A 25,631-nucleotide genomic window follows, 5' to 3' on the forward strand; every position below is an offset into this window, starting at 1 on the left:
CATTCAAAATAGATCAGAATAAATATGAAACAAGAAAAAAAAGAGAGAGAGACTCTCTCTTTTTTTTTTATCAAACATGGAAGGTCCTAACTGGACACGCATGGACCGAATGGATCTCATGTGATAGTAAGGAACGCAGCAGAGACACCGCTTTCAGGCCATCAAGCTTCATTAACATGGGGATGCAGTGTGAACCAGGCCGGCCGGCAGCTGCTGGATGAGAGGCGCTGAGAGAGGGAGCGGCGAAGGGAGGAGGCAGAGAGATGGGGAGAGAGGGAGGGAGAGGGGAGCGGGGCTTGTTCACATAATAGCCGGCGGCGGGTGAAGGCGTGGTGAGTGTGTGAGCTCTGCTCGTACCGGATGATGGGCACTTACAGCGGCTGTACGGCGGCTCTCCTCCCGGTCAAGACCAGCCGTGGACAAAGCTGAATGGAGCGGATCAATATGCCGGAGAGTGTCTGTCTTATCTTCACTTAGAGAGGGATAAATACTCAGCAGGGAGCCTAAAGGTAAGGCGATTCTTGGTGCGTCTGGACACATTTAAAGCGCCTCAAAGAGCTGTGAGAAGACAAAGTATGATCAGTCATTCATGCATGTGATCCGAGGCGAGAGCATCAGTAACAATTACAACTGCATGGGTTTGTCTCTTGCGTTTCCTCGGTGAAACAAGGAGGAGAGTGCTTTTGTTTGACACATGTGTTTTAGTCATGGGGCTCAGGTGGAGCCCACCCATGTACAGTAACCTACAGTAGCAGTCTCATTGTTCTCCCTGGACTGTGGCCCTTTGGAGTGGGCTCCAACAGTGGGACATGCAGCTGATTTTAAGAGATGAAAGTGCTTTTGAAAATTCCTGGATGTGTTTCTGAATTTAAAAAAAAAGGGATTTATAAGCTACACTGGGCAGAATGAGTCATAGCATACAAATTGATACAGGAAGTGTGCCTTGGTGAATATTAAAAATGCTTACTGAATCATCATTTGACCTTTTGCATAACTGCAAATTATGCCTGTTGATGGATTTTCCTCTTTCATCCTGGTACCATCTTGACAAGCGAATGTGATTTTCTATGACTTGCAGCTCAGGCCGCTAACTAAATTTTGTCAGGATGTACAACAAATCTAAACCTGTTGTAACAGTCTAGCTGCAGGTGGGCCAGTGCATGCACCTCACAAACTGTGTTAGAATAGGTCCTTCTTGTTGACCTGACAGCTTTACAACCCTTATTGTATTTCCTTTGGATTAAATGTGATAGACCAACACACATATTTGCATATATAAAATAAGATTAAGCTTTGCTTTTTCTTGATTGTAATCTAGATATGATGTGGATTTGTATTTAGCTCCCCTTTCCTCTTATCCCACTTAATAAAATCCAGTGCAACCAATTGTCTTTAAAACAAATTCTCTAATTAGTAAACAGTTGAAACATAGCTGTTCTGTGGATGCCTCAGAGGTTTGTTAGGGAACCTTAGTTAAGAAACAGCATCATGAAGACCAGGCCTGAGACTGAGTGAGGGTCATGTAGAGTTTCAAACCATCATCTAACAACTATCGTGAAATGAAAAGAGTACGGCACAATTGCAAGCTAAAGCAGAGCTGTCCACTTAAACTGACAGGCAGGACAAAGACAGCATTAATCAGAGAACAGGCCAAGAGGCCTATGGTAACTCTGGAGGAGCTGCAGAGATCCACAGTATAGAAAATGCCAAAACTAATGGAATGGGAATGCCTCTCTGTAGGGAGATAAACCTAAATATTACACAGACAATACTGCAATAAAGTAGGTTAGAGGCTACAAAACGCTTGGGACTGGGGTGAAAGTTTACAATACAACAGGAAAACAACCCTAAACATACAACTGAAGCTTAAATGAAAGAGTATGGATAAAAACATATTTTTGTGTTAGAATTGGTCAGTCAAAATTCAGGCATGAATTCATCTGTAAATCTTTATTATGACTTGAAAATTGCAATATGCACACCCCTTGGATTTAATCAGACAAAACTTGATGTATTCTGTAAAAAAGAATGGATAAAACGTTCAGGCCCTAATTGTGCAAAGCTGATGGAAACATCCAAAAGAATTGCAGTTGGGATTATAGATAAGGGTGCTTATACAAAAGCCTGGTCTTTAAATTTTTATTTCAGAAAAAACGTATATGAATTTTCCACTACTTGTTGTTGATTTATCATTTGAAATCCTAACAAACTTCATGGGAATTAATCATTTTTCAAGATACTGTGTGGCTAATATTAACCTTCCTCCTGCTGTTATATCTGAGCTAAAGGAAGAGACACCAGTTAAGGTATATTTTAAGCACCAGGCAGAACAAACAGGAATCGCCTGGCGCTCATGCCTGTGTAACACATGTTAAGCTTTAAACATTCTGCTCTTTCTGTTCACTAGACAGGATATCCTGTGTCATTTATCACCACAGTTGAATTCTTGTGCATTTCTGCATCAGCTTTTTTTTTTTTTATATACAATGTATTGAAGTGGCCACATGAACATGCTGATGCTCCTTTATCTGTTTGATACTTCTAAGAAAAGTCTTAGCACTCAGTTGGAAACTTTCCATCCAGGAATCAAAGCCTCCTGAGACTTGATGAAAAATGAGCTAAAGACAGAGTGGAAGAGATCTATATTTAGATGTGCAAGTAATCTTGTATTCGCATACTTAAGAGTGGGAGCAAATCTAATGTATATTATAATATGAAATTCAATAACAGGGTGGTAACAGGTTAGCAAATTGCAAGGACAGGCTTGGAAATTTGTCTTATTTATGAACAAGTGACTTAAACATTATTAGTTCATCTGATCTAGTGTTTTGTAAATGGCATCAGAGCCACATTAATATATACTGTACTCACAGGGAAATAAGCGCAATGTTTCAGTCTAGTGCAGTGTGGCATATTGGTTTTTATGTCCCATTTTCATCCAACCATTCTCATCCGTGCCTCAGTGCCATGTCCCTGAGCTCTGCAGAAAGTTACTGCAGTGTTTTGTAATGAAAATCTGCAGTCCGTGATTTTATTTTATTTTTTTCCAACTCAGACTTAAATCTGTCAAAATAAGAAAAGCTGTAAAAGTTACAGTCATTGTGGTCTTAAAAGTTCCTGTTCTTTGCCTGCTTGCAGTTTTTCGTAAATCTGTCTAATTTATGACAATGAGATCAACAAGAAGACATATTATTTTAATCATCAGTTTAGTCTCAATTTTACTATCCCAATTATCAACCCATTGCAACGCTCCATCAGCTGTGACATATGAACTCACAATCACCTTCCTGTATCTGAGTGTACATTTGTTAACCCTAGAGGCTGCACTCATTCTCCAGTTATTGTTTTGAGCCAATAATAGCCGGTTTACTGCCCTCACTGACATGGTCCACTGGCTGTACATACGAGAAGCAGCTTCCACGTTGTTTCCTCTCCCCCTGTGATCTTTCTTCTAGTCTTAACAAAAGGTCAAACTGTGAGAGATATGCATTGCAATGAAATCTACAAGCGAGTACATTCCAAAGATCTCTTTTTTAAATTTTAACATAAAGAAATAAAACTGCTACTAATGCCATCGTTGGCTGCGGCCAACAAGGATGCAAACCTCTCTGGGCAAGCCCCTTTAGTTACACAGTAACTAAAAATCCACCTGTTTTGCATTCTAGATGGTTTTAAAGGATTAGTGTAGAATATCCTCTATATCTCATCCTCTATATATTCTGCTTTTCATGCTTGTTTCAATGCAAGTTTATCCTGAGGTAAAAAAAACAACATCCAAATATTCTCTTTTAGGAGTTTCATAAACTTCGATGTGTTCTTTTAAGAATCACTTTTCACTATAGAACAACATAGTTCAGGTTTAACTGTCAATGTTTTGTAGATTCCAATATAGAAATGGTCGAATACAAATTCACATTCTTTAAAACAAACAGCTACCCATTATCAGACCATCCTTTCATTCCATGATCGACATAAACCATGTGATCTACTGAAAGGTCTCAACACAGAATATGATGTTGAAACTGACCCACAAGTATTAAGCCACTGCAGGAGGTAGTCAAAATAATCACTATGAACTTATAATGGTGATATAGGATGGGTGAACTAATTTGATTTAGTAAAATGTGAAGAAAGCAGTTGTGTAGTTTGAGGGTGGACTAAAGAGCAGAAACGTCTTATGACCTGCCACTGTTTGTCTGATCTTAGAAATATGTTGATCAGCAAAATCTGATAATTGTAATGACACACTGAACATGGTGTGGTATGCTTTTATTTTAAAACCCTGATTGGATTTGGACAGCATGCATAAGTATTGGGAAATTCCCAGCAGTTGTAAACCACGCCACTTTGACTTCTTTCTAGCCTCATGATTTGAATGTTCTCCTTGTGATTCGAAGTGGCAAAATGATCAACACTGAAGGGATCATGACTGTGTGTTGATTGAAAGGAGTTACTGAAATAGATGAATAGTTTAACGATTAATGTGTTAATCGTTTGCCAGTCTAAATGTGTATTTGTATATTCTTAGAGGGCTTTTGTTCTGCATAGCACATGGTGGAACAGAATCCCCATAGAGTGGACATGATCATAAGACACAGAAAATTTGTATTACACAAAGTTTATATTTTTTGGCATTTGACCAATATTTCCCTTAAAAAACTGTCAAGACAAAAGGAATATGTTTAATGAACTACAAACATTTTTACTATTTGTTCCTATGTCTCGGATAGGCTTACCTATTATTAATTGTGTAAAACAGTAAAAGATATACACTACTTACTAAAGCTTTTTAAATGTACATTATTTACAGTTTTTTCTATACATATGATCCCTCCGAGTGCTTTACTCTAGAACCACATTCATTTAGGAACAGTCTTCCACAAATTCCTACTTCAAGTTGTAGATTGGTAAATAAAGACTTTGGGGATAGGTGTCCTGCTCTGGGGCACATAAATGTGGCAGAGGAGGAAGCCAGAATTTAATCCACAACTTGCAGATTTCAAGGCAGCCACAACTCCCACTGAATCACATTCTCTTAACTGGGATCTTGCTAAGATTCCATTGGGATCTTAACAAGATTCCAATGGAAAATTAAAATAATGTGCTGGGCGTAAAAAGTGAGAATTGTCAGGCTTCATAAAAACAGAATAAAATATACTTAATTTTACATTATCTTATCTGCTAGTTTTGCTTTGCAGAGCAATCGATTGGTGCGTCACACTCTCGAACAAATGTTTATTTAGCACACTGGTTCAAAAACATAAATGAAATACTTCTACAATTATATTAACATATTTCTGATAGAATTTCTCATTTGCAATACAGTACTTTTAGAAGTGTTACTTTTCAAAACTAAAAAGCACAAGCATCCAGTGCAATATGTAGGACAAGTTTCAACACTAAAAAAAAAAAAAAAGTATGGCTTTTTTTCTTTCACACAAATCCCACCAATTCCTAGTATGTCAGCCTTTAATTATATAAATCACATTAAGACTTATACTAGACAGCCTACATAATATCCTGAGCCTCTTTGTGCTCATAAATTTCCCTGGATATCACAAACAGCCAGACGGCTCGTCTTTGAGAGATGACGACAGACTGATACCTTTTGACCACTGACAGCATGAGTCATGATGAGACTTGAGATAAGGAGATAAACCTGTGCTGCAACCTTCAGCTCATGGCTGCCATTTGAATTTGTTTCATTAGGATTGTTGCTTTACTCTGTTTTTTTTTGTGCTTTTTTGTACAGTATGTTGTTAGTAGAACTGAAAAAAGAATTATTTTAAAATATACCTTTTTTATGTTATTTAAATTTTTTTGCTACATATATTTCTAGAATATGGAATAATATTGTTTATTGGAATAAAGAAAAATGCATTTTAGGGCAATTAAATATAGTGGGATAATCTTTATTCTTTAGCAACCAAATGTGATGCATGCAATAAACATTATTACATTTATTATGTATAGATTACTTAAAGGTATCTGACGTGCTACAACAAACAAAAAATAACCCAATAGTGCGTATATTCACATATATGCAAACTAGGGGCAAATTAGGGAGAGTACAGTAACATGGCACTATTTAAAGGGATGCTTCCATGTTTGATTGAAACAAAGACTGTTGGTGTTATGTAACCCACTGAGACGCCAGAGCTTCCTCATAACCTAACCTGCCCTTCCCCAGAAATTTAATTTCACATTGCAGAAACATCTGATTGGTTTGCTTAGTATGCTGTGGGGGGATTTACTCGATTAAAATGCCTTTGCAGCTCAGCATAAAATAGAGTAAGTCAAAGCTTCAGGCTCCTAATGCTTTAAATCCTAACCATTGTTTAGCAATATGTTACCTTGTGCTTTTGCTTCCTTTACTTGGCTTGTGTTTTTTTGGTTGTATAGTCCATCTCCCCCAACTCCTTATCCAGGTTTAATGACCAGTAGTGATTTTTGATAGACGTGACTGCTCAGCATTTGTTATCTACCCACAAACCCACAAAACCGTTGCTACACAGTAGCTTCTGTTTTCAGTTGAATCACTCACACACACATACACATACACACAAACCAATACTGCTGGAAACTTAACCCTGAGCAGAGGTTTTGGTGGTCTAACGGCAGCCAACATAGAAAGATGTCACACAAGTTCATAGTTAAGACAAAATGAAAGATTTTCATCCTTCAGGCAGAGATATTATAGTAACAGCAGAAATGCCTCAAATTTTAATAATTTATTTTAAGAAAAGTTATTAGTGGTCTACCACTAATAACTTTTAGTTGTGTTAATCTACATTATAATTTCTCAATTAGTCAATCACACTGCCAATTTTTATCAAATAGCTATTTCATTAATTAATTTATTACAAAATTTGAGGGAATTTGTTCAATTCATCCACTTTGGATGATTTTTCAGCATTATAGGATTGCTCAATGTATTTATTTTTATTTAATCTTTATTTAATTAGCTAATTCTCATTTTCAACAACAACCTGCTCAGAAAACATTAAAACATCATACAACAGACTATCATACAGCGGAAAACAGAAGAGTATCATACAACAGAGAGAGAGAAAAAAATATATACGTATATATAAAACCATATTCATACTGACTAAATGTACTAAATACATATTCACCTCATTCCCAGCATTGCAATTGAATATAAGCTCAGACTTTGACCAGACCTGCTCAATTTTTCCGATCCATAGATGTTGTCTTGTTTTAATATACTTACAGTGATGGAAAGAAAAACAGCTATAAATTTAGAAAAAATACTCAAATTAAGACATATATTTCTTAAAATTATATGTCAGCAAAAACTATTAATATTGATAGATTATTATAAATGTCATTGATTATGTCAACAAATCACGGCAACCTCAGCATGTTGCCAGTGTTATTTGAAGAAGTACTCAGTACTGCTGGTTTCCCTGAGGTCTCTTTAGCAAACTTCAAAATAGACCTTCTGTTAGAGCTCTTTGTATAAACAGTAGGGGTCAGGTAACAAAGGTCAAAAAGCCATTCTATAACAATATATATTATCCTACTACACACATTAAATCCAAAGTTATTAAATCATATAACTTGTGTTTTGGTATTAGCCATTTCATTGGGAGTCACATCCTGTTTTAAGCTGCTTCCAGCCACATGTAGGCCTTTTTTATTTCTCTAGATTTATGTGAATCAAGTCATTAAAGGTGCTATTTATTATTCAAATAAATAGCTTATGAATTAAGACAGTTTATTTCAAAGTAGAGTGCATAAAGCAATATGTTTGTTGATTACATCAGGCATCTTTAAAAGAGCACATAAGAGCAGGGAGCAGGCTGTGACTTGATATTGGACCTCATCAATAATGCATTAAACTGGGAAAGCGAGATAAAACAGGCTGCAGTCTGGACATGACATTTAACCAGTGTGACGTATTAAATACTGACAGACGGTGTGCTCAGGAGACAGAGATGTTAAGCCTATTGTTCACCTCAAGGTTGACATTTGCTCCAGAGAAGATTGTGAAATTGGAATTAGTGAAGTGAGCAAACGGTAACTCAGAAGGTTAGAACTTAAAATGATCATTTTCAGGACACCTATGAAACTTGTGTGCCTCGTTCAAGTTTCCACTGGGATTTTTTTAATTCATAAATTCATATGATTTGCCTCAAAAGGACCAAACATGCACCCTTTAGTCAATATTTTTTCTTTTCAAGCTGAATAAAGAGAGAATTCATCTGTTACATCTCATTTTTCTAGGAAGAAAAATTAGATGTCAATAAAATTCACATAATTTTTTTCTGGGAAAAAAAATTAGATGTAACAGCATTATTTAATGTAGTTTATTGGTAAGTTATTTTAAGCTTTTTCCCATTTTGTCACATCACAGCATCAAAATTAAATGGATTTTATTGGTATTGCATGTGGTTGACGTACAGAAGAAATTTTTATGTTTTAGAAATATTTTCAGAAAGAACATTGTGACAATCTTCCCTTGTTTATGCTGAAGAAAATCATCTCCACAGCCTCCCTGATGTCCCCATGAGGACGGTGTCTACAGGCAGATTACATAGCACTGTATTGTATGTTGCATGTTTCAAAAACAGGTGTCATTTTCCTTCCATGTTTTTTTCCCTTATCCATGTTACTTTGCATTACTCTATCACATAAATCCTAATGACACATATAGTTTATAGTCATAACACTACAAACGGAAAGTGGGACTGGAAATCTAAGTGCCTCAAGTTCAACTTAAAAATTGAAATGAGCTCTGGGCAATCAATTTGAAACCTACTGCGATATATGGCTCGGTTTATTCAGTTTAGCTTTGAAAAATACACTTTTCTGTATTCCCATTGGTTTTGTGGCAACCTGGAAATGGGACTTCTTTTAGCTTTCTTCCTGCCATTCTTTCATTAACAACTGAGTCCATGACTGAGTTGCAAATCTCTGTCGCTCCTCCAGAGTTACCATACACCACTTGGCTGCTTCTCTGGATAATGCACTCCTTGGTCAACCCTCACTCAGTTTTGGTGGAATGCTATACTTTTTAAAAGATTAAATTTCTCTACAAGTTTTTCCCTGGCCTGACAGCTGTGCTATTTAGTCTTCATGGCAGCATCATGCTATCCAACAAACCCCTGAGGTCTTCATAGTACAACTGTAAGTAAACTAAAGTACACACATGTGGACTTCTGGAGGTGGGTCGTCGCCTATTACCTGGGGTCAAGTGTGTCTGAATGTGGTGAAGAGCCTCTTCTGCCTGTCACTCCTAAGCAATAACTTTATTCATTCATTCCATTCTGGATTCCTGTGCTTCTCTGTCTGATAGCAGTAAGCGCTCAGATGATTAATTGTGTCTGTTGTTAAAAATGGCAGCTCCTCGATCTTGCCTACTTTATCTTAATCAGCTGAACCCCTAACTGCTTATAAAGATGAAGCCATTGTCCACATTTTAAGTTCCTCACTTTGAAAAAGAGTCGTTCCTGCACCCTCTAGTGGTCATTTTATAGTACAGAGCGCTGTCTGACTTTAACACAGACAAATAACATGACCCCACTGAGATGCATGCATAACTAAATCCAGATTAACTCAACGTAATCATATTCTTGTGACTGTCAGATGTAGGCCTGTTTGAAATTAATTGGATTTATTCAATACACACTTTTAATTTAGATCATAAAATAAAATTTATGACCATGGTAATGAGACAAACTCATTTCTTGAAAGGGGAACAGTTGACAAACGGCTGCTTAGATAATTAAAGATGACGTCATTCAAAGAATTGACAGGGTGTGTCAAACATTAAATGAATCAAGAAAATTTATTTACTCATTGGGGTGAGAAAAGGATTTTCTAAAATAATAACTCCATAATAAAAGAAATGATCCAATCTACAAAGGTTCAGAAGTATGCATGAAGGCTCAATTATTCACTGCCACTAATTTTAGAATAAATATATCTTTGCAAGTTGCATACAAACCACACAAATTTTGTGGTCATAAGAAGCTTCTGGAATGAACTTGGCTCAACATTTCAATCACTCCTTGCATAAACAGTTAAGGTCATTGAAATGTTTGATTTCCTGGAGCAATTTGGCTTTATAAGCATGATCTATTCTTGGAGATATAACTCTGGACATATTTAAGTTTCCAAAATAATCTGTCAATTTGTGACAGTCGTTATTCAATCAACTAATCCATTCAAAAATACAAAGACAAAAGTAGTACAGTTGTCCTGCTTCAGCAGCTCGTTCAGACCACAGAACACTTCTTTTCCTTTCCTCTGACCTTTACTGCTTGCATTAAGAAGGAATAAACCCTAAACTGTTGGTCAGGAGTCTGGCTCAGACAGCCCTCATTACTGTAGGTCAGCTATTGAGTTCACATTGTGTAAGCTGTCAGTGCACAGAGCAAAGGCTCGGCTGCTCTGGTTGATTTCCAGGATGGAGCAGTCTTCTCGTTAGCTGTGTTCGCCAGCAGCCAGTCAGTCAGAGGCAGCAGTTTTACGAGCTAAAGCCACGAATAGACGCTGTTCAAAGGATGAGAGCAAGTCAGGGATGCATCCACACCTGCGCTCTCCCCAGAGAGATCTTTCAGGTACAGTACCAGCTAGGTTCACTGCTACTGTTAGACGCTGCAATCAACCTCATTCTGTCAAATTGGGGAGGCAGATTTTTTTTTCTTCCCAGGTTGGGAGTTGTTTTTTTAGTTGTTAAACAGGTTAACCTCAATCTGTCAATTTTGCAAGGTTGTATCATTTATCTGGTATACAGAGAACTTCACATTCCCCAGCATGTCAGCCATGCTTTATGATGACTAAAAGTACACTGCAGAACAAAAAAAAAGAGAATCGGATCTTGCAATCAAAGAAAATTGCTACCAAAGAAAATTGCAAAAATGCTGAGCTTAGTCTAAATATTGTTAAATGTGTGTGGGGTTTTTTTTTTTAGCAGAGGCAAAGCGTTTTTGTTTTTTATTTAAAATATCTCATAGATCTAGTAGGTTAATACTTGATCACCAACTAGTGTAATTCTTTAATTAAACATATACTTTTTAGTGTATGAATCTATATCTTTATCATGTGTTCTGGAACAATGTGTGTTTTTATGTATTGTACCAAATAAATCAAATATAGATTAAAATACGTTAAAATAAATAGAAAAAACCTTTACATGGGCTTTTGGTATATTTTACTTTCAGTGCACATGCTTTGGTGCTATTTTAGTTTGAATTTCTTACATTTTATTACATTTTTATTACACCAACAAATTAAAATTGTGAACAAACCCAATTGCACTGATTTGCATACTTCCCCATCTTTAAGTCAAAGTAGTTATTCTGTTCTAAAGGAACTTCTGAAAGATCTGAAATGTAGCTTCTAAACCAGCCTGAATAATATATAAATAATCCAGGTTGGTATAGTCCTTAATACCTTTGTTCTGCTGTACAAAGGCTAAAAGCAAAAACTTCAAATCCTTTCCTTTGGTTACCACAGCAATAAATCCTTGGAATAATGGTTTTATTGTCATTAACACAGCAGTGTTTTAAATAGGATCACATTATTAACTACTGAGTCATATAGTTGCCAAAAGGAACTTTTTTTTCTCTTCCACTCTTGGTCAATTTACTGCTTCATCAATTTGGACCTGTTTTTTTTTTTTTTTTTGCTGCCTCTCATGACTTGTTTCCATCCCATACTCATGTATTAAACCATTGTGCATCAGTTTATTTATGTTGGTAATAAATGGTTTTGATGAATGGAGCAAAATTGGGGCATTAAGGATTGCTCTTTTTTTTTCTTTGAAACTGTAAAACATCATAGAGAGTATTTTAGACTATTTTAAATCATTAGGTTCCAGAGTTGGCAAAAATGACCCCATGTATGAATTGACTCTTGTTTGGTAAGAAACATAATGTGGGAGTAGGGAACCACAAGACCAGCAATATTTTCAAAATCACAAATCTTCTAAGACCTTTTAGGTGCTTTGCTGTCATGTTGACAAATGCATTATAGACACACAATAACACCATATCCCTATGCTTTGTGACTATGGATTACTTGAAATCTCTCACAAGCCCTCAGCTTTTTCTTCTCTTCCCCTGCAGATGACTGACGGTAAATTGTGTCAGGTTCAGTTGCTGGATGACAGAAAGCTCGAGCTGCTGGTTCAGGTATGATATAGATATGAAACCATTCTTTGAAAGACTAATATATCTGTACTGTAAGTGAGAAAGGTTATTGAGGTCGCAGATGAGGCACTTGAATTTCTCTTTGAAGCACTTTTGCAGTATCTTCCCTACTATGTTGACGACTGCTGAGCATTATAAAGTATTTATCATCTAGGTGAAGCAGATTCTTTAGTTGGAGTTAATGAGATGTTCATATGAAACTTAGATGCTTGTGCCATGTTTTGACATTATGAAGTGAAGGACCAACTCCAATTATTTTAATAATAAGCTAATGTTATCGTAACGGTTGTTCATAGAGTACAACAATGGGTCATTCTTAGTGGTTTTCCAGTTTTTACTTGCAGCTACAACATGGTTAAATTGGGTTTTATGTTGCTTTTACATCCAGCATTCAACTTCAGAAGTACATAAAACGGAACATAAACTGGTCCCAAAAACTTCTTCTTATTTCTTAAACCACTAGTGGTACTTCTACAATAGTTTGATAACCATGGGTGTAGGCAAAAAAAGGCTGTGTTTCTTCTCCCTGCACCTCAGCCACTCTGCTATTATTAGCAGAGTGTGAGCAAAAAGACCACCCTGCTTTCAAAATGTTCTTGAATAAATTCTTACTCAGTGGTGACCTCTCACCCTGACTGCTTTTTGGATGAATGGTGTGTTCACTACATTCAGCCTAATCTCTATCTTTCCATCTCAGCCAAAGCTTTTGTCATATGAGCTCCTTGACTTGGTGTCCTCCCACTTCAACCTCAAAGAGAAGGAATTCTTTGGACTTGCATTTTTTGATGACAAGTATGTAAATTGTAGTCTTTTTTTTTATTTGTAGAGAGAATTAATCAAAATTGCAGATGTGTTTTTATGTGTGTTCATGTTTGCTCCTTCAGTGGTCAGTGTAAGTGGTTGCAGATGGATCGAAGGGTTCTTGAACATGACTTTTCTAAGAAACCTGGAGCCATTTCCCTGAACTTTCTAGTCAGGTAATAACTCATCTTTACATATTTGACTCTGTCTCACCATCAAAGAGCAATACTTTGCTTTACTTTAATGTGAAAAAAACTCTTTATTAGTGATGTTGATGGACTTGTTCTCCCACACCTGTTTTTTCATGATAGCTACAAAGTTTGATGCATTTTGATGGGATTTTATGTATTAGATATTTTTAAACTTTCTGTTGTGTTCTTTGGTCTTTATGATGGTGTTTGTTTAAGGAACAAATTGTACCTTTAATCCAAAAGGATTAAAGGTACAATTTATTTATTCATTTATGAATTAGGTACAATTAATCGCATTACATTTAGCTTAGGAGCATCAGAGTAAAAGGGGCAAATCTACATGCAGAAAACTACAGTATGCATCATTTTCATTCCTATTTATGATTTTCTTTGTGTTGATCTTTTACATAAAATCCCAAGAAAATGCCTTAAGGTTTGTGGATTTAATTTTAAGTTGAGTGAATACTTGTACAAGACAAAGTTTGATGAGAAAAGTATCATCTTAAAAAGCAAATACTGTCAGCAACACTAACTTATCCCTTCTTTTGTTTTGGATAGGTTTTATTTAGAAAACATAACGCAGTTAAAGGACATCATAACGGTGGAGTTATTCTATCTGAATGCAAAATCAGCCATCTACAACGTAAGTGGTTTTCTTCTTTGTGTTTTCTGGGAATTAAAACCACAAAGAAATCATTCGCTGCAGATGTTTTTGCAGCAGCTGCGGGATGATTCACTGTCTCTGAACCCTGCACCTCAGCCCAGCAGACAGTAATGACTGCAGGGCACAGTTTTCTCACTCTGCCGGCTGGAATGGAAAGTGCACAATGTCTGTGAAAGCAGAATAACACAAGGCTTCATTTCAAGAATAGGCAGAGGTTGCAACAGGGCAACACAGGGAATGATCTATGTTTGGATCAGCAGAGCTTTCTCTCTGCTAATCAACATTTCCTGCATGCATTTCTTAGTCCTTTTTCCTTTTATATTTCTCAGGGAATGATTGAAGTAGAAACTGAGAATGTCTTTAGATTGGCTGCAAACGCATTGCAGGTTGGTGCTATTAGCATAACCCTATTCAGATGATAATTGGTGTATGTAAAGGATATAATTTAATACAATGTGCTTTTTTTTACCACCAGGAGGCTAAAGGAGACTACACAAGGTAAGAACACATGATGTGTAGGAGTATTTAACAGCAGCTGGAGGAGTTAATAGTGAGCTTTCAGGGAACGTCATTCAATAGGTCACTTGTTTCACCAGTGCAGACAACAAAAATCAATAGCGGTACTCTGTGAGGCTCACCAGAGTGCTGCGAAGCTTGCACTAGACAGCTAATGAATCTCACAATGCTGCGATGATGCCAAGGATTGCAGAGCAGAAACACCTTTCTGAAGCACACAGCTGCTATTAGCGTTGTTTAAATAATGCACAACTCAGACTGTGTTCAGAAATAATGCAGGTCTTTGTGGATGTTGCCACCTGGTTCTGACCAGCTGTAAGCACAAAGTAGATTATATTGTACATTTTTTGCTGATTCTTTTCCCTCTTCTAGCCAGAAATGAGTGGAAATTGGGATTATTTTCTATTTGATACTTGAGCATTAGTTCCACAAATCCTGAACTCTCCTGGCTAGAAAGAAGCTGTTTAAGACAAAGCTCCAAAACTCCCCTCAAGATATAAATGGCATATAACTAATGAGTCCTATTGAGGTTTTTTTCATTCTCTACAAGAATATCTGTAGGAGCAACTTTATAGTGACTTTTCTTTCCTACTAAAGAGACAAATGTACACAAATACATACATTTTCTTTGAAATTCAACTTCCATATCTGTCACAACTGTTTTTTTTTTTTTCTGTTTCAGTGATGAAAACACCCGGGCTGATTTGAAGAAGCTGCCAACTCTCCCCACCAAAGTCCTCAAGGAACATCCATCTCTTGCTTTCTGGTAAGCTTTGAATGAAATATTTCTAGAAAACTGGCAAAAACTAGAGACCTGGGTAATGCTGCTTGTAAAAACCTGAGATGCATTCATTTGAGTTAAAAGTCTAAAGAAACATAGACTTACAGTAGTTTTTCATTCAATAAAATGAAGTACAAATGGCTTCATTTAATTATGTTATTCAATTACTACCTATGGTATTTGTTTATTTGTTGGTTTGTCTTTTGGGGACTTTTTAAATCTTTTATGCTCTGTCTTTGTAGAGTATGTCATTTTTTATTGTTAATTGTGCTATACAGTAAACTTCACTTAACTTTGTTTATGTTGTGTTCTTCATGCAGTGAGGATCGAGTTATTGATTATTATAAGCAGCTGAAAGGTGTCTCTAGGGGACAGGCTATTGTACAGTAAGTATTAAATAAAATTATGCATTACCTTTATTTTTTTCTAACACCAGATTTGCACAGCAGCAAACCTACCAAGATGTTGAACTTAGTTTAAAGGCCAGGCAAAAGAACAATATTCACAGTTTCAGTCAAGAGGCCTGTTGACAGGACATCTTTTAGTTTTCTGCCCCAATCTGGTCATTATGGATTAGAAGTCCAATTTATAGTAAAATGCATGCCCACCATCAAACATTACTATAGCAGCATCATGATTTGGGGCTGATTTTCTTCACAGAGGACAGAAAAGCTAACCTGAGTTGATACTCCGTTGAAACATGCTCATGTGTTAGAATGTCTCAGTCAAAGTCCAGAACCTGGGGGAAGACTAGTACATTTTGTCCACAGATATCTCCATCTAACCTGCTTGAGCTTCTGCTACTTTCCTAGTAGAAATGTCAAAAATGTTCAGCACTGACAGATACATGCCCAAACACACAATAAATGAAAAATAAAATAATAAAATTTATGCACACCACAGTTTTGTATTTTATTTGTAAAGAATTTTGAAAAATCATGTATCCCTTTCCTTCAAGTTCATATTCACACACTATTTTCTGTCAAAGACATAAACTTCCCATAAAATATATTAAGGTTTATGGCTCTAATGTGACATCTAAAACATACTGACTTGTGCTTTCAATTTTCTCCCAGGTATTTAACGTTGGTGGAGTCATTGCCAACATATGGGGTTCATTATTATGAGGTTAAGGTAGGTCCTCTTGTGTGACTCATTGAAAATGACAGCTGTTACGCCTTGAGCCATATAATATGCACTTTTTTCTGACAGGACAAACAAGGGATCCCTTGGTGGCTGGGAATCAGCTATAAAGGCATTGGGCAGTATGATCTACAGGACAAATTAAAACCTCGAAAGGTAAATAGGCACAGCAGACTCCCGGTTGAAATGTCTGTTCTGTTTTTTCTATCACACGCACGAATCTGGGTGGGATGACGGCAAAAAGCACGGGTGAGGACGGCCGCTGTTGCAAAACAGTGTAGTGATTCACCAGCTTTAAGTCATGCATCGTGTCTTTCAGTTCCGTGAAATCTTGGCTTGAACTGTAGCAGACGGCTCCGGACTTGAAGCAAAGTCTCATTCTAAAAGAATCTGTTGGCTCGTTTTATTAAGGCTCGTGAGTTTTAAAAAGGCTTGGCAAATCAGAAAGACAAAAAGAACTTGATTTTCTTGTTTCATTAGAAACAATCACGGGCAAATTGTCTTTGTCCGTGATTAGACGGTAGAAACACCCTCGTGAGTGATCCGTCAGCTCACTTACTGTAAGTTTTAAGAGCAAATGATCACCGCATTGTCTTCCTGTTAAAGCTCTGCTGCTCTGTGTGAAGCAATCAATCTGTGGCTGGCGCATCCCAAGCATTGTGCAAGAAGTCAGCTGAACAGCAGGCTTTAGAAAAGCAGAATAGGGAGTGAGGCAGTGATGTTGAAGGGAAAAGGGGCTGGGCTTGGGGCGTTTATTATGAATCTTCAGAAAATACCTGAAAAGACAAGTCAGGAGCTGACAGAAGCCAGAGTGAAGTATGTGCTCAAGCTGACAGCAAAGCAAAGGAGATTTTAAACTTTTCTGAGGATTTACTCTGAACATTTGTTGTGCTGGTAAGACTGGAAATCACTCTTCTTTGTTTGGTTAGCTTAGGAGTAAATTCTGCACATATTTTGTCTTTGAAAGTAGATTGACTTTTTAGTAATCTTCAAAGTATTCTTTAAGCAAAATTAGGTGTAGTGTAGTAAACTGCAAATGCTTTGCTATCTAAAAATCTCATTCAGATCTAACCGAGACACGCAGTGAGTCAGTGACCCTAATAGTTCATATCTGGCTGCTGACAGGCAGCACCTGGATAACAGGGGGGAGTATACGTGATGAGCCATGGAAAGTGGTTATGTTGGCCATGAATCTTCATGTAATGTCCCCTTGTGGCGTTTGTCTCACTCAAACACCTGCGCTAATGCAGACTTGGCAGCTCAGACTGTAATGACAGCTCATGATAAAGTCTGGCTTCTTCTAATGACTGAGGGTGAAACAGGCCAAGCAACAAGCACACCTGAACTCAACTTTTTTGTAAAAGTTTATGAAAACTGAGTCAGTCTAGTTGTGTTTTTTTTTTTTTTTTTTAGATTCATCAACATTTATAACATCAGTGGACCAAACTCAAACTTCTGAATATTATTTTCTATAGTGAAATGAACAGAAATATATTTATGACCCTGGTGATTATTTGTTTTTACCTACAGCTCTACCAGTGGAAACAGCTGGAAAACTTGTACTTCCGAGAGAAAAAGTTTGCTGTAGAAGTTAATGATCCACACAGGTGAGCAGAATCTTCTGTTTGTTCAAGTTGATAAGGCATAATATTGTTCACACTTTTGTTTCGCTTCTGACTCATCCTTATTTTCAGCAACTGTCCAGACAAATGATCAATGCGCTGGCAATTTTTATCAGAATTACCAACAAAGTCGTCTTAGTTTTTTTATTTTTTATCTTACTTAAGGAGAACAGTAACAAAACGCACCTTTGGGCAGACAGGCCTACTCATCCACACGTGGTATGCCAGCCATTCTTTAATCAAGACCATTTGGGTAATGGCCATTAGCCAACATCAATTCTACTTGGACAGAAAGCAAAGCAAAGTAAGAGGCTGCAATGAGATCATTTTTAAAAGAAACCAATTACATATTTATGTTGTTAAGTTTTGTAATTTTAATTGTCTTTTTCATTTTTAAAAGGCAAAACTAGGACCAGCCAGAACTTTAGAGGAAATTGCCATGGAGATTACTGAACATGGAGGAGCGAAAATGAACAGACTAGGAGATGTAGGCCTGAAAAATAACTGTATAACAGCCAGCAATGGGAGCCTGGGGTCTACAGGTTGGTGTTGCTAGATCTTATATTTTAGTAGTATTCAAAATTATATATGTGGTCAAATTTACATTTCTAAGCTGTGGTTTACATGACCTCATTATTTACAGTCCAAAATGTATATTAAATTCCTGCCAATATTAAGTATAACAAGTGTAACAGATAAAGTTCTGTGTGAGATACAGTATTGCTATAATTTTGCATCTGTAGGTTCGGCGGACTCTGAAATGAGCGAAGAACAGAAGAAAGAAAAACTCTCTGAGCTGAGGAAAAAAGAACAGGAAATCCAAGACATTTTGGCCAAGAAAACAAAAGAGCTTAAGAAGATTTGCCTCAGAGAGGCGGTGAGAAATCCTTTTTGTATTACAGCACTTCAGCATTCATAGAGTGAAAGTTTTTTTTCTGCTTGGTTTGTTTTATTAAACCTTTGTTGCTGTGCAGGACTAAAGTTGATTGCCTCTGTTTCTACTTGCACTATATTAAAGTATAAAACCCCGTCTTGTTGTTCTTCAGGAACTAACGGGAAAGCTGCCAAAGGAATATCCCCTCTCCTCAGGCGAAAGACCACCGCAGGTCAGGCGGCGTGTTGGCACTGCTTTCAAGTTGGATGACCTTTTCCCCTACAATGAGGTCTGTGTTTGACCAGGACACTTTAAACACAATGAAACTCATGTTTATCCTTTTGTGCCAAACTTCTTGAAATCCACTTTAAATGGTTTGTTAGATGTCATATATTTGTTTGAATTGAAATTATACAAATGCATACATGTTTTCATGAAGGTATTTTCAAAAGCAAAATATGGACAAGCTGAGCCACATGCTCCATTATGTCACAAATTTCTTGACTACGCATTATTATAGTGCTTTTTAAAAGTTATTATGTATGCCAGTTAGGTGCAGAATAAAGCTATGGATACTTTTGGAGCGTATCCTGTGATCTTCAAGCTCTATATCCTAAGCTTGAAGATCATAGAAAGCTATTCAATTCAGACAACTATTAATTATTCACCTCACAAATCTGGCCTTTATTGAAAGGTGGGAAGAAGAAAGCCACGACTGAAAGAAAGCAACAAACTAACACTGTGCTTCACCCTCAACAAACATTTCTCATTGCTGTGAGGATTTTGGTTGTGTTGTTTGCTATGTAAAATCCCAGTAAAGTAGATTGAAGTTTGTGGTTATACTTTAACTAAATGTGAAAAAACTCAGGGTTTCAATATTGAATACTTTTGCAAGACACTGAGTCACGTTGACTACTTTCTTAGTTAAGTTTTGATAACAAAAACTACCTGAAGTTCATCTAAAAATCAATTAGGACCTCACATAAAAGATTCTAGTTAACAAATAATACGAAATGAATCTTTTCATTGTGTCTTACTGCAAACTTTTGCAGGATCCTTTCTTGAGAAATCTTGAGAGCAGATTTGCCCTCCAACGGAAGATTGTCGAGGCGGCTAAGAAGCTGGCTAATGAATCTGAGCTGTGCAAGACGGTCAAGAAGAAGAGGAGGAGAAACTGCTTGGATGCTATGCACAAACTGCAGCAGATCGAGGATGAGATGAATCAGTACAGGATAAAGAAGGGAAAAAAGCCCACTCAGCGGGCTTCAGTGATCATTGCAGGTAGGATGCAGGTTGATAAATACTGTAATGCATCAGTTTGCTAAATTTGGAAATTATATACAGTTGCTTTTCTGTCTTATTAGATGAGCTCACCCGTTCAAATTGTAGTTCCCTATCTAGTCTCCCACTGGATGATGGTAAGTGATTTGTAAGATTTTCTTTTGTTACATTTTATGGATTTGCTAAATGGGAAATATAAATATGTTTCTATACTTGTTTTTCTTACTTGAATCAAATTCTGTACATTTTTAGACCGTGTGGAAACCCTGTACTGTTGTCAACGTTGTAATATTTTACTGTGTGTATATAGATGACTCTGATGGTGCAGGTCAGAGGCCGCGCTCACGGTCAGTCCAAGGTTCCCCGCAGCTCAGCCCGTTGCGATCACTGGGAGCAGAATATGATGTGGAGAGACAGGGAACTCCTGCAGGAAACAATCACAAAAGCCATAGCAGGTGGGTACAAATATACTGTTCTAGGTTTGTTTAGGAAATTTCACAAGTTCTTGCTTTAATAAATGCTTACTTGTCCATGTTGAGTCAAGGATTTAAATAACACTGTTGCAAGGTTTCGAATATTCAATGTGTTACGTTTGCAGCCCCAATCCTTTCTCATACCTCATACCCTCCTTTTTTTAATACTGAAACTTTTTAGATTAGGTTTTGATGGCCTGGAGGCTCCCCATTCCTACCAGAATCAAAGAGAGGTGTCCTCTACCAACAGCAGTCCTTATAAAACGCTTCCTAGGCCTCCCAGAGATCCACGCAGCATGCCTCCCACCCCAGTTATGACCCGTAACGCCTACAGCAGCAGCCAGCTCAGGTCTGGTCTTTGATGCAGTGCATGTATCATTCCTCTCAGAAATAACTCCCTCCAACTTTTATCCTTCCTTCTCTCCCAACTCTTGACCTTTAACTAAAATTCTCATAACTTTTATTCCTCCCCTTCTGAATCAATAAATATTTTTGCGCTGTAGGAGTCATATTAAAAACGATCTTCTATCTCCAGGTCAGAGGGGTCTCCTCATTGCTTCAGACATCGCAGTGGAAGTCTGGAGTCTCAGCCACGTCTGAGAAAAGACACAGACGCAGAGAAGCCTGTCTTTATCCTGTCACCATCGCATCGCAGTAACAGCACAGAGGTGCTAGAAGATTGCTCCTCCTACACTAGCCAGTCCAGTCTGGACTACTGTGGTGCAGCTAACTCCCACTACGGTACACTGGACTCCCGTGCCTCGACAATGCACCGTCTGCACAGAAAAGTGGAAGTGTATGGTAACACCGGAAGCATGCCCAACTTGGTCCAGCACCATTCTAGCTGTAATTATCAATGTGAGACCTCATCACACTATGCACCTAGTGCCTATTATGTTGCCAGTTACACCTGTCAGGACATGGAGCCTTATGCTAATGGTGCTTATGTATATGAGAATGAAGTTGAAGGCCACTACAACGTCAACCCCTCCTACCAGATGAACGGCTACCATGGACATGACAGGTTCAGGCATTACAGCAGTGACAGAGCTGACAGTCTTTCACAGAATCCTTACGCAACGGTGAGACCGCCACGGAGCAGAGAGGGTCCCAGAAATGAGCTGCTTGCTAAAAACATGCAGAAGGCCTTGGTGGCCGAACATCTGAGAGGCTGGTACCACCGGAGCAAAGGTCACCGTGAGGGCGGGAGAGGGTTGATGGTTGGATATGACTTCGACAGCGGCTCACAGCTCAGCCTGGGCTACCAAACCATGCCAGCAGCCTTTAGCCACTCCAGCAGAACCACTTCTTTTTCCTCAGGTAAAGTTTTTTTTTTGTCACATTTTACACTTCTTTTGGTGTATGCCAGTATCAGGACCTAAATTAGTTATTCTAGTTCTGTCAAGAGAAAACTATTGTGAAGAGCTTGTAGAATGATTAAATTTCTAATGCAAATGATTAGAAGTCACAGAATTTAAAATGCAACCAAGTATTAAGAAAATATATGCAAACTTTTGATTTTGAAAAAAAATATTTAACATTTTTTCTAAAAAAAATAGCTCATTATTCTGAAATTGAAATTTCAAAATGCCCATATAAAGATGACCAAGCTTTTTTCATGTATCTATTTAAAAAAGTGATTTAATTACAGGTAAACTTTGAAAATTAATATTTGTTTCCTCATCAAACAATGGCATTTCCCTAAAAATGGTAATAAGGACGTCATATGCCCTAATGGCTAGTCTTACAGACTTTGGCTGATACAACTCAAAAAATTATTTGTAATTTTGTTTTACATACAAATTGTACTTGTATGTATACACATAGGTTTTCATGTAATAGAACCGTTTCCACAAGCCATGGATAGGTCTGGATGAGACAGATCATCAGACCCTGATTAGTGAGTCTAAATATTTACTCTTGGATTTATAAGCTACATAACTATTTGAAACATAAATAAAATTACTTTTACCTTTCAAAATATGTATAGAAATTTTAGATGATGTTGCAAAGTTCTTTTCATGCATGTCCTATTAATGATAGAAACTTAAAGGAATAAATAGGAGTGGCATTGAAAACAACCTTCTGCTCTCAGTACATCTAGCCTGTCATCCTTTCAGCCCAAATGTTCACTAGTAGTAGCAGCACTTCCAGCCATTTCAGCTGGCAGTATATCACAGACACCATAGCTATTGTCTATTTTTCTGTCGGGGACATTCTGCTCCTAGAAACAGTAATTACTAGTGGGTAAAGCTGCAACATCAGCTGAGTGTTTTTGCTCTATATATGTTTTTTTAGAGTCCTCAGTGGAGAGCACAGGTAACTGGCGCAACCAGCTGGCCGTTGGCCTGACAGAGTTTGATACACCTGATGTATCCCAGTACTCTCCCGCTGGAGCTCAAGCATCTCTGTACAACCGCAGTCCCACACACAGAAGGTAAGTGCTGCATTTAAAGTAGCTGTGACCACAAGCTAATAAGGCGATGGATAAAAACTACTTGCAATACAGAATATCATGCTTTGACTGTATTCTGCTGGGTTATTCGCCAGCTACTCAGATAAATTGTGCTCACAGGGTTTGTTGTCTGCTTCTCTTCCTGCCTTCTTTTACTCCTGGACTCATGATTAATGCCCAAATGTGAAGATTTTCTCCCGAGAACAAAGAGTCTGAAAGAAAGCCCAACAAATCTGAGTCAGTAGATGTGGTTGGTGCTGATGCCACTAGTGCAGATGAACCATCAGACAACCAATCTACCACTTAAGGGTGAGACGGATAATGTTGGTAGTCATCGCCATTTTGACGTCAAGTCGCCATTCATGTGTCTTGCCCCAAAATCATACTTTCATATCATGGTGTGCCGTATTTATTTTTTTCCCCCCATCAAGCTCTGAGTTTTAGCTTTTTTCAAAATGTAACTATTATTAAGTTAGTAATTCCTCAGATGTTTAATTAGGAAAACACCTTCAAGTTCCTATCCTTCATGACAAATTAAACTTGCCTTACATCACGTTCACTTCAGAGTTGCTTGGCCTAAACTCATGACGTTAAATGGCAATGTCAGCTCAACAGATGACACTTTTCACTCTGAGCAAAAATGCATTTTTTCTTTCATCTGTAATGTTCTAGTAGATGTTCACTTAATGGATTCTTTGGTGAACTTTATTTCATACATCCATCTCTATGTTTTCTCTGAAATACTGTCCATGTATTTCTCGACGATGTCAAAACAACTATAGTTTTGACATCTTATTTTGCTACTACACACACAGATTTCACTTTGATGGGAGCTACATGGGCATCCACTGAAGAGGACCAAAATGAACCCTTTGGCACAAACCAACCATGGCCAGCAGCGCATGGAGAAAATGGAGCTGAAAACAGACTTCTATGATACCACCAATGCAGTCTTTGGTGGCAAACAGTTCTCAATATTTTGTGCATGAAGGTGCACACTGACCTCAAGTTAAAGACGGCTCTGAACACAGTGATGACACTCTTGAATGGCTTTCCCATGTGCCTTGGATTGGATGAATTGTACAGGCAGATGAGAATGTGTCAAGATGTTCCACAACTACACTGGATTCAAAATTAAATGTGTATAAATAACAAAAGCAGCGACAAGTATTTTAAAGAGAACAAGCTACTGCCTTATACAAAACAGTAGTTTATAGAATTAAAACAATCATCATCTTCATCTCATGATACAAAAGTAGTCTAAATAAAAACAAAGCTTGAATATGTTCAAGGATGTGACCTGACAAGAAGTGATTTTATCATCGGATTAGACTTTTCTTCATTTTTTTTACATGCCGATGTATCATTTCAATATTGTTTATAGAGCCATTTGTCTTGTTGGTGCAGTAAGTGTTTAAAAATGCATGGTGAGGACATTTTTTGGTTTAAAAAAAAAAACAATAACACTGCCATTAAAAAAAACAACTTTCCTCATGTTTGTTTTATCACGGTTTTGTACAGTGAGTGTCTAGTTCAACCTTGTTAGATGTTGTCATAAAATATTTTTCATTTGGAGGCAAATCAATAAATGTGTGACACATATATGGGTGTAGCCACTTTTTTAAAGATGAGCAACTAGTGAAGAACAAGTTTAGCCACTGTTATTGAGTCACCAAGTCCTTAAGGAATAATTGTACATTTTGCTTCTACTTGCTAAAAACATGATGGCATTAAAGCTGACATTCTATGATTTGTTCTGTTTTTTTCAAAAACAAAACCAAATGGACAAATATATAAAACATAAACACATTTCAAGAATTTGGAAAAGGTCTCTACCAACAACCCATCTTGTTATTCTAGGGAGGAACATAAGCAAGAAAAGGGCAGCACTGATGTAGTTCTTTTGTGCACTAAGCCAAGCCTGGCAACCAGTTCCATTACACAGCCTCTATCTCCTAGCACACCTAACTGTGTGGCTTGTTTTCGCCTCAGGAGTTCATCATGCGGTTTGTCTCTAAATCTTCTGCATGCAATCAGTTCTAGTGTTCATTAAAAACGCAAATGATGAGTGAGTTTTAGCACATGAAATAAAACAAAACAAAAGCGACTTTTAAACTTTGAGGATTCCTCATGCATGTCATCATCCCTTCAGGGTGCTAACTACTGAGTTAACGTTTGATTTATCACTACCTTTAAAATCACTTCATAAATCCTCAAGGCATACTAAATCACTGCTACTATAAGACAGTTTCTCACTATCCTGTTGCCTAATTGCCCTTATTTAGCCAGGACGTTGCTCTGAGATACAGGATTTCTTCCTCCAAGAAAATTTTAAAAGGTTTCAAGTAAAAACATAAAGAAAATAAAAAAGATCACACAAAAAAGCTAATTTGGTCACTGAAACAAAACATGCGTTACATATTTAAAGTAATGAGAACTGAAACCCAACACAATTCACCACCAATTAAAAGCTAGACAAAACATTAAGTTTCTTTCAGTGCCATTTTAAGATGATCCTTAAAACTAAAAAGAGAAGAAAGACTTGGATAACCTAGGATATTTTGAAGCTGGCTCCAAAGATATGCATCAGCAAAGACGGATGGTATCACAAATATCAGCTTCAGCAAAGTTCGTTGGCAGTTATCTCT

General features: G+C 37.3%; 1 protein-coding gene across 3 annotated transcripts; it reads left to right on the top strand.

Moving 5' to 3' along the window:
• The first annotated feature begins 306 nt into the window (after positions 1–306).
• On the top strand, positions 307–24,730 carry frmd4bb (FERM domain containing 4Bb). Of its 3 annotated transcripts, none has more exons than XM_028042373.1 (24): positions 307–509; positions 12,099–12,164; positions 12,880–12,974; positions 13,067–13,159; positions 13,733–13,817; positions 14,168–14,224; positions 14,314–14,336; positions 15,037–15,120; positions 15,456–15,521; positions 16,212–16,269; positions 16,348–16,434; positions 17,809–17,885; positions 18,066–18,204; positions 18,301–18,442; positions 18,644–18,777; positions 18,947–19,063; positions 19,827–20,055; positions 20,139–20,192; positions 20,366–20,510; positions 20,710–20,877; positions 21,064–21,848; positions 22,827–22,965; positions 23,173–23,292; positions 23,799–24,730. In XM_028042373.1, exons 2-23 carry the CDS (start codon positions 12,099–12,101, stop codon positions 23,288–23,290), a joined length of 2,961 nt encoding a protein of 986 aa, XP_027898174.1. In that variant the 5' UTR covers positions 307–509; the 3' UTR covers positions 23,291–23,292; positions 23,799–24,730. The 3 variants fall into 3 exon arrangements, with proteins under 3 accessions (XP_027898174.1, XP_027898262.1, XP_027898340.1); XM_028042461.1 differs by having other exon boundaries at positions 18,069–18,204; XM_028042539.1 differs by lacking the exon at positions 23,173–23,292 and having other exon boundaries at positions 308–509.
• The last annotated feature ends 901 nt before the right edge of the window (positions 24,731–25,631 follow it).

The sequence above is a fragment of the Xiphophorus couchianus genome, chromosome 1 (assembly GCF_001444195.1).
Source record: "Xiphophorus couchianus chromosome 1, X_couchianus-1.0, whole genome shotgun sequence".
NCBI classification, from domain to species: domain Eukaryota; kingdom Metazoa; phylum Chordata; class Actinopteri; order Cyprinodontiformes; family Poeciliidae; genus Xiphophorus; species Xiphophorus couchianus.

Excerpts from the sequence above, each read along its gene's own strand:
- frmd4bb (XM_028042373.1), top strand. The coding sequence starts at position 12,099 with ATGACTGACGGTAAATTGTGTCAGGTTCAGTTGCTGGATGACAGAAAG. Across the intron at positions 14,337-15,036 it reads GCTAAAGGAGACTACACAAG|TGATGAAAACACCCGGGCTG; the intron begins GTAAGAACACAT and ends TTTCTGTTTCAG. Across the intron at positions 21,849-22,826 it reads AACCACTTCTTTTTCCTCAG|AGTCCTCAGTGGAGAGCACA; the intron begins GTAAAGTTTTTT and ends ATGTTTTTTTAG.